The sequence below is a fragment of the Tamandua tetradactyla genome, chromosome 4 (assembly GCF_023851605.1).
Source record: "Tamandua tetradactyla isolate mTamTet1 chromosome 4, mTamTet1.pri, whole genome shotgun sequence".
Classification (NCBI taxonomy): domain Eukaryota; kingdom Metazoa; phylum Chordata; class Mammalia; order Pilosa; family Myrmecophagidae; genus Tamandua; species Tamandua tetradactyla.
The window spans coordinates 169,465,131-169,478,252 of NC_135330.1; the positions used below are offsets into that span (position 1 = coordinate 169,465,131).

Here is a 13,122-nt window from a genome sequence, read left to right on the forward strand (position 1 = left end):
ATAGGGAATCAGTTTTTTCTTTACAGCTATTTTGTACTCTACAGTAGTGTACAGGAAAATCAGAATTCACTTGACAAGGGAAATCAGGGACATCTGATGTTATAAATGATAGTTTACTGTGTTCCCATTTCTTTTGAAAATTTTATTGAAAAAATTCATGGAATCATAAGAATGAAAAATGACTTCTTTTGTGTTTCAATTTAATCTTTTCAAGCAGTCTAAACTGTATAGTCTCTCCTGTATAGTCATACGTCAAGAAATTTAAGCATAAAACCAGATCCAGATTTGAAATGGATTAAGGGAAACAAAGTTTGCCTCATTCTATTAAGTGTCATAGATTTAAATAGTACATATTGTTTACACCTGTGAAAGAAAATGATCACTGTCCACTTTATCCTGTATAAATATTTAATATTTAGTCTCTATTCTTTAGTTTTTATTACCTAAAAACAAGGAATACCCTTTCTTTTAATCAAGGTAATAAGTGTATATATATTTATATATATATATATGACGCTATGTTGGCTAGTGGATGACAAGGCTATACCATCTGTGAATATGATTATTCAATTTGATTACTTGCATGAAGATGGTAAAAGATTACAGGAAAAATTCTAAATTTGAAGATGTTGTTGGATATATGATTTATTTTGCTTTTTAAATTGTTTTTGTCCATGTGCTTTCTAAAGGGACTTGACCCTTTCTAAGCTTGGAGACTCCATGCTGTGTTCAAAGCCTAAAGGCAGAAAAAAAATTGTAAAGATTTAACAGGCATTATGTGACATTAAATAGCAGATGAGAAAACAAGTATTATAGTGACATATCTGAGCATTTTGTTAATCAAACAAAATAGTATTAAATAAGAATTCATAATGATTACTCTAGTTGTTGTAAGTTTTCATCATGTTGTAATAGCTAACAGGATGTCAAACATTTTGCCCTTGCAAGTTTTTGCAATTTGCAATTTCCAAATGTGAGACCTGTTGAAAGTACAAGTGATAATGGACAAACTATACCCCCTACAGTCTTTGTCCCACCAAATCTTTCTTCAATTAATGCTGCAGCAGGAGTTTTATGTAATAACATTTGTGGTTGTGAGCCATCCATAGAAAGAAAAAACAATTAAAATGCCTTAAATGTTCTGCTTACTGCTGTTATTTGCTTGTGTGAATGTTGCATGTCAGCTAAATGGACCAAGGAATAGATAAAGTGATTGGGTGCAGGAGAGTGCACACTAAGCTTTGTCTATCATTATTGCTGGGAGCAATCAAATTGATGTCAGCAGGACAGTAGATGCGTTGACAGCTGTAATTATGTATCTCCATGGTGATCACTTTTGGCCTGTCATGGAGGCCCATGAGTCCCCTCCCTTGCAAGCATTTAATCAGATTGGGCTGTCACTTATCAGGTAGACATGGCTGGCTGGGAGTTGTGCTTAGGGGAAGAGGTGAATTGAGAGTGAAGTGTGGGAGACGTCTGATAGTTTCACAGGATCTACTGTGGTACTGAGAAAAGAAATTTTAATTATGTTGGAGGTTTCTGAGCAGTGGTTGGAGAATCTCACACAAAAGTGCTTGAATGTTATTGTTACTGTTTATTTTTCCTCTTTGCCTTATAAAAATTAGGTAAGTTTAGCTGAGGAGACTTTTTGGCTTTTACCAATTTTTGGTCACAAGTGTACATAGTAAGAGTTAACTTTTGCTTTGTACTTATTCACATGCTTTTTTAAGGCAGGAAATTTATGTGTATGGCAAAGATGAAGACTTTATTTTTGATCTTTGATCACCATATTTTGTAAATGTGTTATCTTCAAACCGCACTTTTGTTCTGCTCAGAAATTTGGTCACAGTTCCATTTGACTTAATTAATATCTTAAAGCTTATAATGCAAATTCATATAGCCTTTGTTTCCATGGAAGAATGGAGACTTGATTTGACATTTTTTAGAAATAAAAACATGATTTTTTATTATTTAGAAGAAGCTGGCATACACAGTAAATTTTGAGTTGGAGTTTTCATGCTTTTTAAATTGCAAATGTTGATTTGCTTATGCAAAGATATTTATTGGTAATATTCAGTACATCTTGTTTTTATCATATATTTTAAAATTAAAATGGTCCTTTTTTCTATCATAATTGTAGTAAATAACAAAGACATTGCTATATCTAGGAGCCTCAGGTAACAAGGATGATACTATCCAGGTAACTAAAATTTTGAATTATGAACTATGGGAGAGTGTAATAAATATTCTTTATGGACTATGTTATTTCATCTATGGGTTCAAAATCAGAGTTCCACACTAGTTTTGTATCAGTTTATTTAGCAAATCATAGAATATGTCTAAAGTCAAAAAGTTGTAGAACTCACGAGTCTTAATTTTAAACACAGCTTTAGTAAAGATGCCATGGTTTTAAAGATTCCATGCTAGTAAAGTTAACTCTTGAACTTTTTGCTGCTAAAATCAAGGAAATGAACATTGAGGATGTCTTTTTTATTGTGCAACCTGATTGCCAGATGACATTTTGAGGCAATTTCAGTGTTAGGAGATTGTGATTTAATTGCTTTCAAGGCTGGTCTAACTTTTTTTCCAGTTTTTGTAAACATTATGAATTTCATAAAACTTCAATTTATGTTCTGAAGCCAAATGCTTGATGGCTTTCATTTTAAAAACTTAGGATTTTATATAGAAATGTGAATACAAATTCAAATATCCATAATTTTGCATGTGTTTACAAATAGAAATAAAAGCATCCTGGATAAATTACATAGTATGGTTTTTAAAGAGAGTAAAGCCGTAGTTAATCTTTTGATGTCACCATATAATAGAGCCATCATCATACTCTCATGTGGATCTTCTAGACAAGAGGTTTCTACGCATGGTCCCTTGATAATTGCCTAAATTAAAATATTAAAGGTCTAACAGCCGCTGTGTTGACCTTTTTCTGCCTTGCTGTAGTCAGATGAGCTGCTGTTTATTAGGAAGCTTTCTTCTGTAAGTGAAGTGTCTGCTCTTTTCTTCCTACCCTTATACAATGTTGGGTATTAAAGTCCTGCTGTTCAGGCAGCTTCGATTAAATTCCTCTATCCTCAAGATCCCTAGGAAATGCCTGACTGTCTTATGTATTTTGATTAACTTTTAAATACTTCAGATTCCAAAATTTAGTAGCAATAATTTTATAAATATTTTGTCCTCAGCAACTGCTTATCAAAAAACTTTATATGGCTAACCTCTATGCCTTACTGCTGGGAGATGAAGACAAGAATCAGTGATATACTAACTGACTTGGTTGGTTAACAGCAATCAGATTCTTCAAAAGAATATTTTGAACTTCTGCTATTTTTTCCCCCTTGAAAATTGCAAAATCAGATCTCCAATTGGGGCTGTGTCCTTACAAAGCAAAGCCATGGATAAAGCTGGGTAAACATTAAAGCCTTAGGAGACTAACAGTAACAGGAAAAAAAAAATTGTTCTACATGTGAGAGGGTGAGGTAAAAAAGGAAAGTGTTACGGACATAAAAGCCACAAGGCCAGTGTATTGAGTGGATGAGCAGAGCTCCCAAGTTCTGTTGCATGTGCTTGACTGGGGTCCTAAATTGGAGCTCTTAGAAGGATACAGTGATGAAAAGGGACATCATTTGTGCCATGCTTCATTTGGAAGACACCATCAAATAGCTACAAACGCATCCCAGGGCAGTGTTATAGAAAAGCATTTTTTGTTGTTTCTTAGTTCTTTCATTTAGAGAAAAAAAAATGTTATGCTGCATATTAACAAATTGAGATAATTTGGCCTGTATTTTTTTTAGATTTTTTCTTGTACTTCCCAGAAGCTGCAATGTTATTTGAGAACGAATTTATGTATCAGTTTCTCTATGAAAATTGTTTTAAAAAAATCTGCACAGTATGAAGTTACTTTCATTTTGTTCCTTCCCTTCCCCATCCCCCTCTCCAGGTTCGGGTTGACAGTGGCGTACAACCAGGAAGTGATATTAGCATCTACTATGATCCAATGATTTCAAAAGTTAGTTTGATTTTTTTTTTAGTTCTTTCATTTTTCTTCTGAAAAGACAGTGCATATGTTTATAATAAAGTCTAAATTTATCTGAATGAGTACTGTGATTAAATAAGTAATTATGCACTGTTAGGAAGGTGAAAGCAGAGCAATTTCTTTTTTCTTTTAAAAGAGAAATTTCAACATTGTGTATGTTGGCAATACTCCTTTCTCCCCTATCAAACCAAATTGCCACCACCATGTATATATATACAAACAGTAACAAACAGCTAACCAATGACACTAACTCAACTCGTTGCAATGAGAGGAATTAAGTTGCTTTTTGGGGCCATTCTTGAAATGTGTTTGAGGGGAAAATATGAATGACAGCTAGATATCAAGGAGGTGGGCAGTTACGTAGAGCATGTTTGGAATACTTTTTATCTTTCTGTTTCAGTTCTTACTAATCACTAATTAAGTAGATTTTATATAAGTATATTTTAAGAGTATAAAATATATTTTTGCCACTTGCAGCATTTTGACTATCCATAATAAATTAACTGTGCTTAAATGTTTAGATTAAAAAAATCTTTGTCTCTAAAATACAGAATGCTGATTGTAATAATTAAATTGTGAATTTTCTTAATAAAATCCTATGTTCTCCGAAATTTTAGATCTGTAGTGGGGGAATGACTAGCTAAAATCTGTTAAGACATTAAGACTAGCTAAAATCTGTTAAGATATTTTCCTCCCAAGTATTTTTTATGTAGTTCTAATTACAGTAAGTAAAAAACTCTCTTTCCTTTTTTCAGTTGTAGTTTTACACTAAATATTGCTAAAATTAACTGTAGGTATTTTGTTAGAGAAATATTTAATTTAAAAATTAAAAATGTCTAAAATATTATGGATTAATTTAAATAGATATTATTACAATTTTAGGTGAACACATTCCTGTTTAGAAGAATGACCTGCAAATTAATTTTCAAACTGGCTTGATATTAAAGAGCTAATAAAATTTACTAAAGTAGTTGGAATTTACAGATTGTCTAAGTTAACCAAAAAAGTCTTTTATAAATAGTTAAACTTTTATTATATTGATAATTTATTGAGACATATAAATAGACACAAAATCATATAAGTAATATCTTTGTTTTTTCTAATGTAAGTACCCTTGCTTCTGTACTGTTATGTGTAAAACTGTGAGTGATTAAGATAGTCTTTTTCTTTCTTTTTATTTTAACTTTCATATTCAAAAGTTTACTTTCTTGTCAGTAATGGGAAAATAAAAATTATGCCTAATTTCTCATCATCCAAGTTGTTCACATACTACCCCAAATGTTCGCAATTTGCTGTGTTTCCTTTTAAATCTTTTCCTGTGCTTCAGTTTTTTTTTCAACATTTTTGTTTATTACAAATAGTTCTTTATTCTGATAATGAAATGTAGGAGAAAACTTGATTCTAATACTTATTTAAAATTTTTTTAATTAAAATGCTTTATATTAAAAAGTAAACCACTATGAAATTTCTAATGATGTGCTGGAAAATCTGTTATTAAATATTTTAATTTTTTACTGGAATGAATCATTTAACACATTTATTTGCTTTTAGCTAATCACGTATGGTTCTGATAGAACGGAAGCCCTGAAGAGAATGGAAGATGCGCTAGATAATTATGTTATTCGAGGTAAAAACAAATAGTTGAAGTTCTGTTATTATATATGTTATCCATTTCTAGAAAATAACTTGAAGATTTACTAATTAGGGAATTCCATGGAACATTTTCTTACTATGTTTTTTTTAATGTACATTTAATGAGATATCCTCACATACTATACAATCTATCCAAAGTATAAAATTAGTTGGTTCACAATATTATCACATAGTTGTGTATTCATCACCACTATTTTTTTTTCTTTGCTTTAATTTTTTCTTTAATGAAGTCACTGTTTTATTTGGGGATAACTGATTTGCAAAGTGCTCAGCAAATGCTGTAGGCTTAGTTGAGCACAGGAAAGAACGTGTAAGAAAAACAATAGATTTTTTTTAAGGAAAAGCAGATAAATTGGACTAAGATTAGAACATTTCTTCATCTATAAGCTTCATAAAATATCTCTATGAACCGAAAGAAAATATATATTAGCCACACTTTAAATGGTTTTCCAAATATTTTCTCCCATTGAGTTGGCTGCCTCTTCATCTTTTTGACAAAGTCTTTTGAGGCACCAAAGCATTTGATTTTGAGGAGTTCACATTTATCTATTTTTTTTCTTTTGTGGCTTGTGCTTTGGGTGTAAAGGTTAGGAAGTTACCTCCTATTACTAGGTCTTAAAGATGTTTCCCTACATTTTTTTCTAGGAGCTTTATGGTACTGGTTCTTATATTTAGGTGCTTGATCCACTTTGAGTTAATTTTTGAATAGGGTGTAAGATAAGGGTCCTCTTTCATTCTTTTGGCTATTGATATCCAGTTCTCCCATGCCCACTTATTGAATAGACTATTTTATCCCAGTTCAATGGATTTGAGGCCTTATTGAAGATCAGTTGACCATTGATTTGGTGGTCTATTTCTGTGCTCTGAATTTCCATTGGTCAATACTTCTATCTTTGTGCCAGTACTATGCTGTTTTGACCACTGTGGCTTTATAATAAGTTTTAAAATCAGGAAATGTCACTTCTCCCACTTCACTCTTTTTCAGGATTCTTTTAGCTATTCGGGATCTCTTTCCCTTCTGGATGAATTTCTTAACTACCTTTTTGAAAGTAGAAATAAAAGCTTGAATTAAGCAGAAATGCTGATTTAGTATAGATATTTCATTTTCTTTAACAATCTTATACTTTATAATACATCTTAAATTATTTAATTAAACTTATAATTTATAATATTTCACAAATGCACATTTTTTATTTTGTAAGTTGTGTAAAATAGAGAGACTTAAAAATAGACACTCATTGCCTAGTGCAGTTCAACAGTGACCTACATTTCACTAACGTGGGAGTAAGGTAAATAGCTGTTTGCTTTTATGAATTAGAGCAAATTATAGAATATTTTCTATAAAATGTAATTTTGTTACATACTGTACATCTATGGTAGTTCTAAGGCATAGCAAAGTTTGATCCTATCGTAGTTTGATATATAGTGGTGATTATATTACCATCAGTCAATTAAGGGAGAGTTATCTATTCCCTTTAGAGAGTAAATGACATTCTGAATTTAATTAGCAACTTTGTTAGTAATGAAAAGATAACTTCACTTTAGTCCAACATAAATTATCGTCAACTTCAGAATAATGGACTTTCATTTTTAATTTAAAGCATAAAATGTAACTTCACTTGGAATTATGAATGAATAGTGGGCCTAAGAACGTTCTATAGGAAAGCCTGGCATTTGAGTTTTACTCTTTCCTCATGTCTTACTAAATATACCGGTGAGGCTGGGAAGCTAGATTCAGGAGCTCATGGAGCAGAACAATAGTAGAATATATCTGCACAGCCCTTCTAAAACATAAGGGGATTTTATGCAAATCCAAAAGGCATCCCTCTGAATGGACACAACTCATTGACTGTAAGGCTTGCAAGTGGACTACTTTCTCTGAATTACAAAAAATCCTTTATTTTCTGCAACATCCAGTCCTGAGATAGGGACCTCAGTTTAGCAAATAGAGTATAGCTTGCATGTCATGCCCTCACTTGCCTCTGGACCTAATGTCTCCGTATTGTGAGCAGTTCATACTTCTATAGAGTAATGGCCCAGTACAATTTACTAAACTCCGTCGTTTATTTCTTTACTCACCTACCTTTCTCTGCTCATTTTCTTCTAATGACCATTAACTCATGCAATCCTGACTTTTGCTTATTTTTTCTCTTTTAGCTTTTCCTCTGTTAGATCAAGAGAAATTTCTTCTCTCCTCCCCTTTTTAGCATTACCATCTTTCTTCCTCATTTGTTAACTAAGAAGTGACAATAATTGTATCTAATCTCAGGTGCTGGTGATTCTCTTCTTTCAACGAAAGGAAAATAATAAGCCTTAAAGTGAACCTAAATGAACTAAAGAAGCCAGTAACATCAATATCCAATGCATATAACACTTGGAAAAATATCTTCACATTCTTTATGAAAGAATCTAGCTCATTCTTATTTCATTTTTAGCTTTAACTGTGCTTGTTGGTTTCATAACTGTTATGTTCTACCATTTTAAGCAATAAATATATATATTCTCTACATATTGTTTAAGAAGGCATGGATGGGTGTATTTTCCTACAAAGCTCGTATTGCCCCCAAATTCCTTCAGTTCATTTTGCAACTGGGTGCTGGTGTTTATGCATGTTTGGGTAAACTATGCATACTTAGACATAAATAAATTACTTGGAAAATTATTTCTAGAGGACTTAAAAATATTTGAAATAGGGTTCCCCCCTTCTTTGTTTTTATTGTGGCTGTGAATTAGATTCTGATTAATGTAGGTTTTATTCTTAATAAGCATGAATGGTAAACTCATAAATTCAATATAGTCAATTGAATATGACTTTTGTCAAATCACATCTCTGTTAAACTTTGTTATAACAGTGGCATGTGGGTGATTTTGTTATAAAATTAGGTTGGTCCCAACTAATAGTTATTCTTTTCTGATGGCTTCTGTGAGAAATATTTTCATATTTTCAAAGAACACTTTAATATTTTATACTTAAACAAACATGTTTTCTACTAATTTAGTTATTTTTATATAAAGGTTCACCAGTTACTGTACTTTTTAATTGACAAATATAAAGTAAATATGCTATTTTTCTCTTAATTTTATATATATCGCATATAGAAGAAAATGTATTTTATTGTTAAGATAGATTTTTCAAGGCTTAGTCTGAAATTTTTGCCTTTGAATCATTGTGATACAGTAGAAAGGAACCAGATAGTTTGCGTTCATATCCTGGCACCGTTTATTATCTGTGGGATTTCTGTCAAGTTATTTGTCTCTCTGAATCTGATTCCATATTTTAAAAGCAGAGTGATCTTATCTGCCTTAGAAATTGGTGAGGATAGAATGAGGTTATGTATTTAAAAGGTCTTGGCACAGTACTAACTCATAGATTTCAGTAACTTTAATTCCCTTCTTTGCCTTCTGTCGTTACAATTATAAAGCCACTTACCATACATCATAAACAATAACAAACAATTGGTGATGCGTGCAATTTATTAAACCATAGGCAAACAAAACTGAGGGCCTATTTGAAGCCATTCCCTTTGCTATGTGAATGTTTTTTTTTTATTAATTAAAGAATAAAAAGAAATTAACAACATTTAGAAATCATTCCATTCTACATATGCAATCAGTAATTCTTAAGATCATCACATAGATGCATGATCATCATTTCTTAGTACATTTGCGTCGATTTAAGAAAAGAACTAGCAAAACAACAGAAAAAGATATAGAATGTTAATATAGAGAAAAATAATAATAATAGTAGTAAAAAAAAAAGGAAAAAGAAAAAAAGACAGACAAAAAAAAAACCTATAGCTCAGATGCAGCTTCATTCAGTGTTTTAACATGATTACTTTACAGTTAGGTATTATTGTGCTGTCCATTTTTGAGTTTTTGTATCTAGTCCTGTTGCAAGCTATGTGAATGTTTGAGGGAGGATATGTATACGCTTTCATTGTGCTTTATTCTGTGGCTTCTCCAGAGCATGTGTCAGAGCTATAAGTAAAGTATTGATTGTGTAATTAATACACAATTAATAGCTAAGTGTTGGTTTATCCCATCAGAATATTAGGTACATGAGGGTAGTGATAATATTTAATCTTGTTTATTACAAATGCTTAGCAATACCTGGCACTGGATAGATACTTAATATTTATTGAATGAATGAATGAGCAAGTAAGTGATACTATCCCTGATTTCAATAAGTTTCTAGTACATTTGATATAAAAAAAAAAGCACATAGATAAGTTTACTATAACTCCTTAGGTGCTAAAATGTGGAATGAAAAAATATAGTGCAGTATTCAGAGACATGGAAAGGGTATCTTTCTTTTTTCACCTCTCCCTTTTGGTCCTTTGAAAGAAACATGAGTAATGCTTTTGTAGTCACAGATGGTTCTGATGGAGTACCTCATTTTGTATTTACTTCAAGTAACTCCCCAGAGTTGTAAAAATTTTTAGAAGACTGGTAACTTATTGTGTAGCTTAAATAAAAGGGATGGACACACTCATGCATCTTTGGAATGTGACTTGTTATAGTGGTTTGGAAAAGTGATCTGGTATTAGATGTTGAAATTAAAATTACATTCCCTTTGGTGTAGCTGCAACTTTTGAGAATCTGTCCTATAGAGATAAAAGATTCCGGGGTGAGATGTTTACAAAGGTATTTGCAACAGCATTGTTTGTAGTAGTCAAAATTTCTGACCAACCACAGTGTCCACAAAATGGATGAAGAATGAGTAAATAACAGTACATCCATACTATGAAAACTTATGCAGCCGTGATCTGAAGGCTTTGTATTGTTAAAGAAGAAAAGAATTTTCATAATAATATGAATAGTACTGTTATATTAGTTAGATTACTTTGCAATCCCAAAATATTTTTAGTTATGCTTGGATAAGCTCAAAGAAATGTGTGAATTTAGATTAAATTTTATTCAAGGGTAATCAAAGAGGGTATTTTTCCTTGATATATTTCCCTAAAACTTTTTCTTTTAGTTATTTTCAACCTAGGCTAATTAGAAGGAATAGTGCAGTGCATACCTATATATGCTTCACCAAGTTTAAATAATTATTATATTTTTCTACATTTGCTTTTTTTCCTTACATCTCTCGCTGTCTCTGTTCATTTACCTTTTATTTCTCCCTTCTCCCTTTACTTTCTCCTTCCCTTCTCCCCCTTTTCTGTGTGTGTGCTTTTTTTTAATGAATTATTTGAAAGAAAGTTGGAGATACTGTAAGGTATTTATACTTCAGAGTGTATCTTTAAAGGTAAGATTGTGTTCTCACAAAACCACAATAATATCACACCAGAGAAAATTAAAAACTATATCATAACATCATCTAATGTTTGTATTCAGGTTTCCCCAGTTGTTCTCAGAATTGTCTTTATTAGCTGTTTTTTTTCCCCTTATGCAAGACCTATTCAAAGTTGACATATTGCCTTTTGTTCTGTCTCTTTGTTTCTTGACTTCATTGGTTCTTCATAGCGTTAGCATTTTTTTAATTGTAAAAACTTAATATACAAACATATATTCTTGACATAAAAACATTTAATGTATGGTATGCAATCAATGGCTCACAATATCATAACATAGTTGTAGTATTCATCACCATGATCATTTTTTGAACATTTGCATCACTGAAGCAAAAGAAAAAAGAAAAAACTCATACATACCTTACCTCTCACTCCTCTCTCTCATTGACCACTAGTGTCTCCATCTACCCAATTTATTTTTCCCTTTGTCCCCACAATATTTATTTATGTATTTTTATCCGTATTTTTTACTCATCTGTCCATACCCTGAATATAAAGAGCATCAGACACAAGGTTCTCACAATTACACAGTCACATTGTAAACCTTGTGTCCCTATTCAGTTGTCTTCAAGATCTAGGCTACTGGAACACAGCCCAGCAGTTTCAGGTACTTCCCTCTAGCCACTCCAACACACTATAAATTAAAAAGGGATATCTATATATAGTGCATAAGAATAACCTCCAGGATAACCTCTTGACTCTGTTTTAAATCTCACAGCCACTGAAACTTTATTTTATCTAATTTCTCTCTCCCCCTTTTGATTAAGAAGGCTTTCTTGATCTCTTGATGCCAGGTCCTGACTTATCCCAGGCTTTCTGTCTGCGTTGCCAGGGAAGTTTACACCCCAGGGAGTCATGCCCCATGTAGAGGGGTAAGCAGTGAGTTCACATGCTGAATTGGCTTAGAGAGGCCACATCTGAGCTAGTTTGCTAGCTGCCAGCATGCAATATACTAGAAACAGAATGGTTTTTAAAAAGGGGAAGTTAATGAGTTGCTAGTTTATGGTTGTAAGGCTGAGAAAATGTCCCAATTAAAACCAGTCTATAGAAATGTCCAATCAAAGGCATCCAGGGAAATATAACTTGGTTCAAGAAGGCCAGTGAAGTTCAGGGTCTCTCTCAAGTGAGAAGGCACATGGCAAACACAGCCAGGGTTTCTCTATCAGCTAGAAGGGCACATGGCAAACACAGCATCATCTACTAGCTTTCTCTCCTGGCTTCCTGTTTTATAAAGCTCCCCAGGAGGCATTTTCCTTCTTTATCTCCAAAGGTCACTGACTGGTGTGCTCTGCTTCTCGTGGCTGTGTCATTCTCTGCTCTCTCAGAATCTCTTGCATTCTCCAAAATGCTTCCTCTTTTATAGGATTCCAGTAAACTAATCAAGACCCACCCAAATGGGTGGAGATACGTCTCCACCTAATCCATTTTAACAACCATTCTTGATGACTCAAGATCACATCCAGGTGTGACTCCCAGAGTGTCTCCAGGGAGATGATCTAATTACAGTTTCAAACATACAGTAGTGAATAGGGATTAGAAGAAATGGCTGGATTGACGGCTCGGCCTGTTGATTTAGTTGTCCTCACTGCTTGCGAGAATATCAGGAATTCTCCAAATGGGGAAGTTGAATTTTCCCCCTTCTCCCCATTTCCTCAAGGGAACTTTGTAAATACCTCATTATTCACTGTTCAAATCACTCTGGAATTTATTGGGGAAATAAATTCTAGCCTGGACAAACCTACAAAATCTCCTGCCCTTTTCAAGGTTCCATGTACTTATGGTGTTCAATTAAACTGTCCATATAAGTTAAATTAGGAAATGCACTGGTTAGAATATAAATTTTGTACCTAATAAACAGTTCTTCCTTTAGTCTCACACAGAAGCTGAAGTTTCAAAATATGAATGACCATCTGTTTTCAGCACCTTGCAATATTAACATTCCTTTGTTCTTCTTACTGCAAAAACATTTTTTAATTTGTGCAATTAGTCACTATCATTGTACACTCTAGGAATTCCTAGATTATACCATCTCAGTCTTTTTTGTCTATCTTCCATCTGGTTTCATATGTGCCCCAGCCCTCCTCCCTCTATCATTCTCACATTCAACTTCATTCAGTGTACTTATAT

At 32.7% G+C, this 13,122-nt stretch overlaps 1 protein-coding gene across 7 annotated transcripts in view; it reads left to right on the top strand.

The window, feature by feature from the left end:
• PCCA (propionyl-CoA carboxylase subunit alpha) overlaps positions 1-13,122 on the top strand; it is a 626,991-nt gene that overhangs the window by 301,448 nt on the left and 312,421 nt on the right. For all 7 annotated transcript variants that reach the window (XM_077158591.1, XM_077158589.1, XM_077158590.1 and 4 more), the window contains 2 exons: positions 3,950-4,018; positions 5,597-5,672. In XM_077158591.1, the coding sequence (XP_077014706.1) occupies positions 3,950-4,018; positions 5,597-5,672 (145 nt within the window). The remainder of the gene's footprint in view (positions 1-3,949; positions 4,019-5,596; positions 5,673-13,122) is intronic.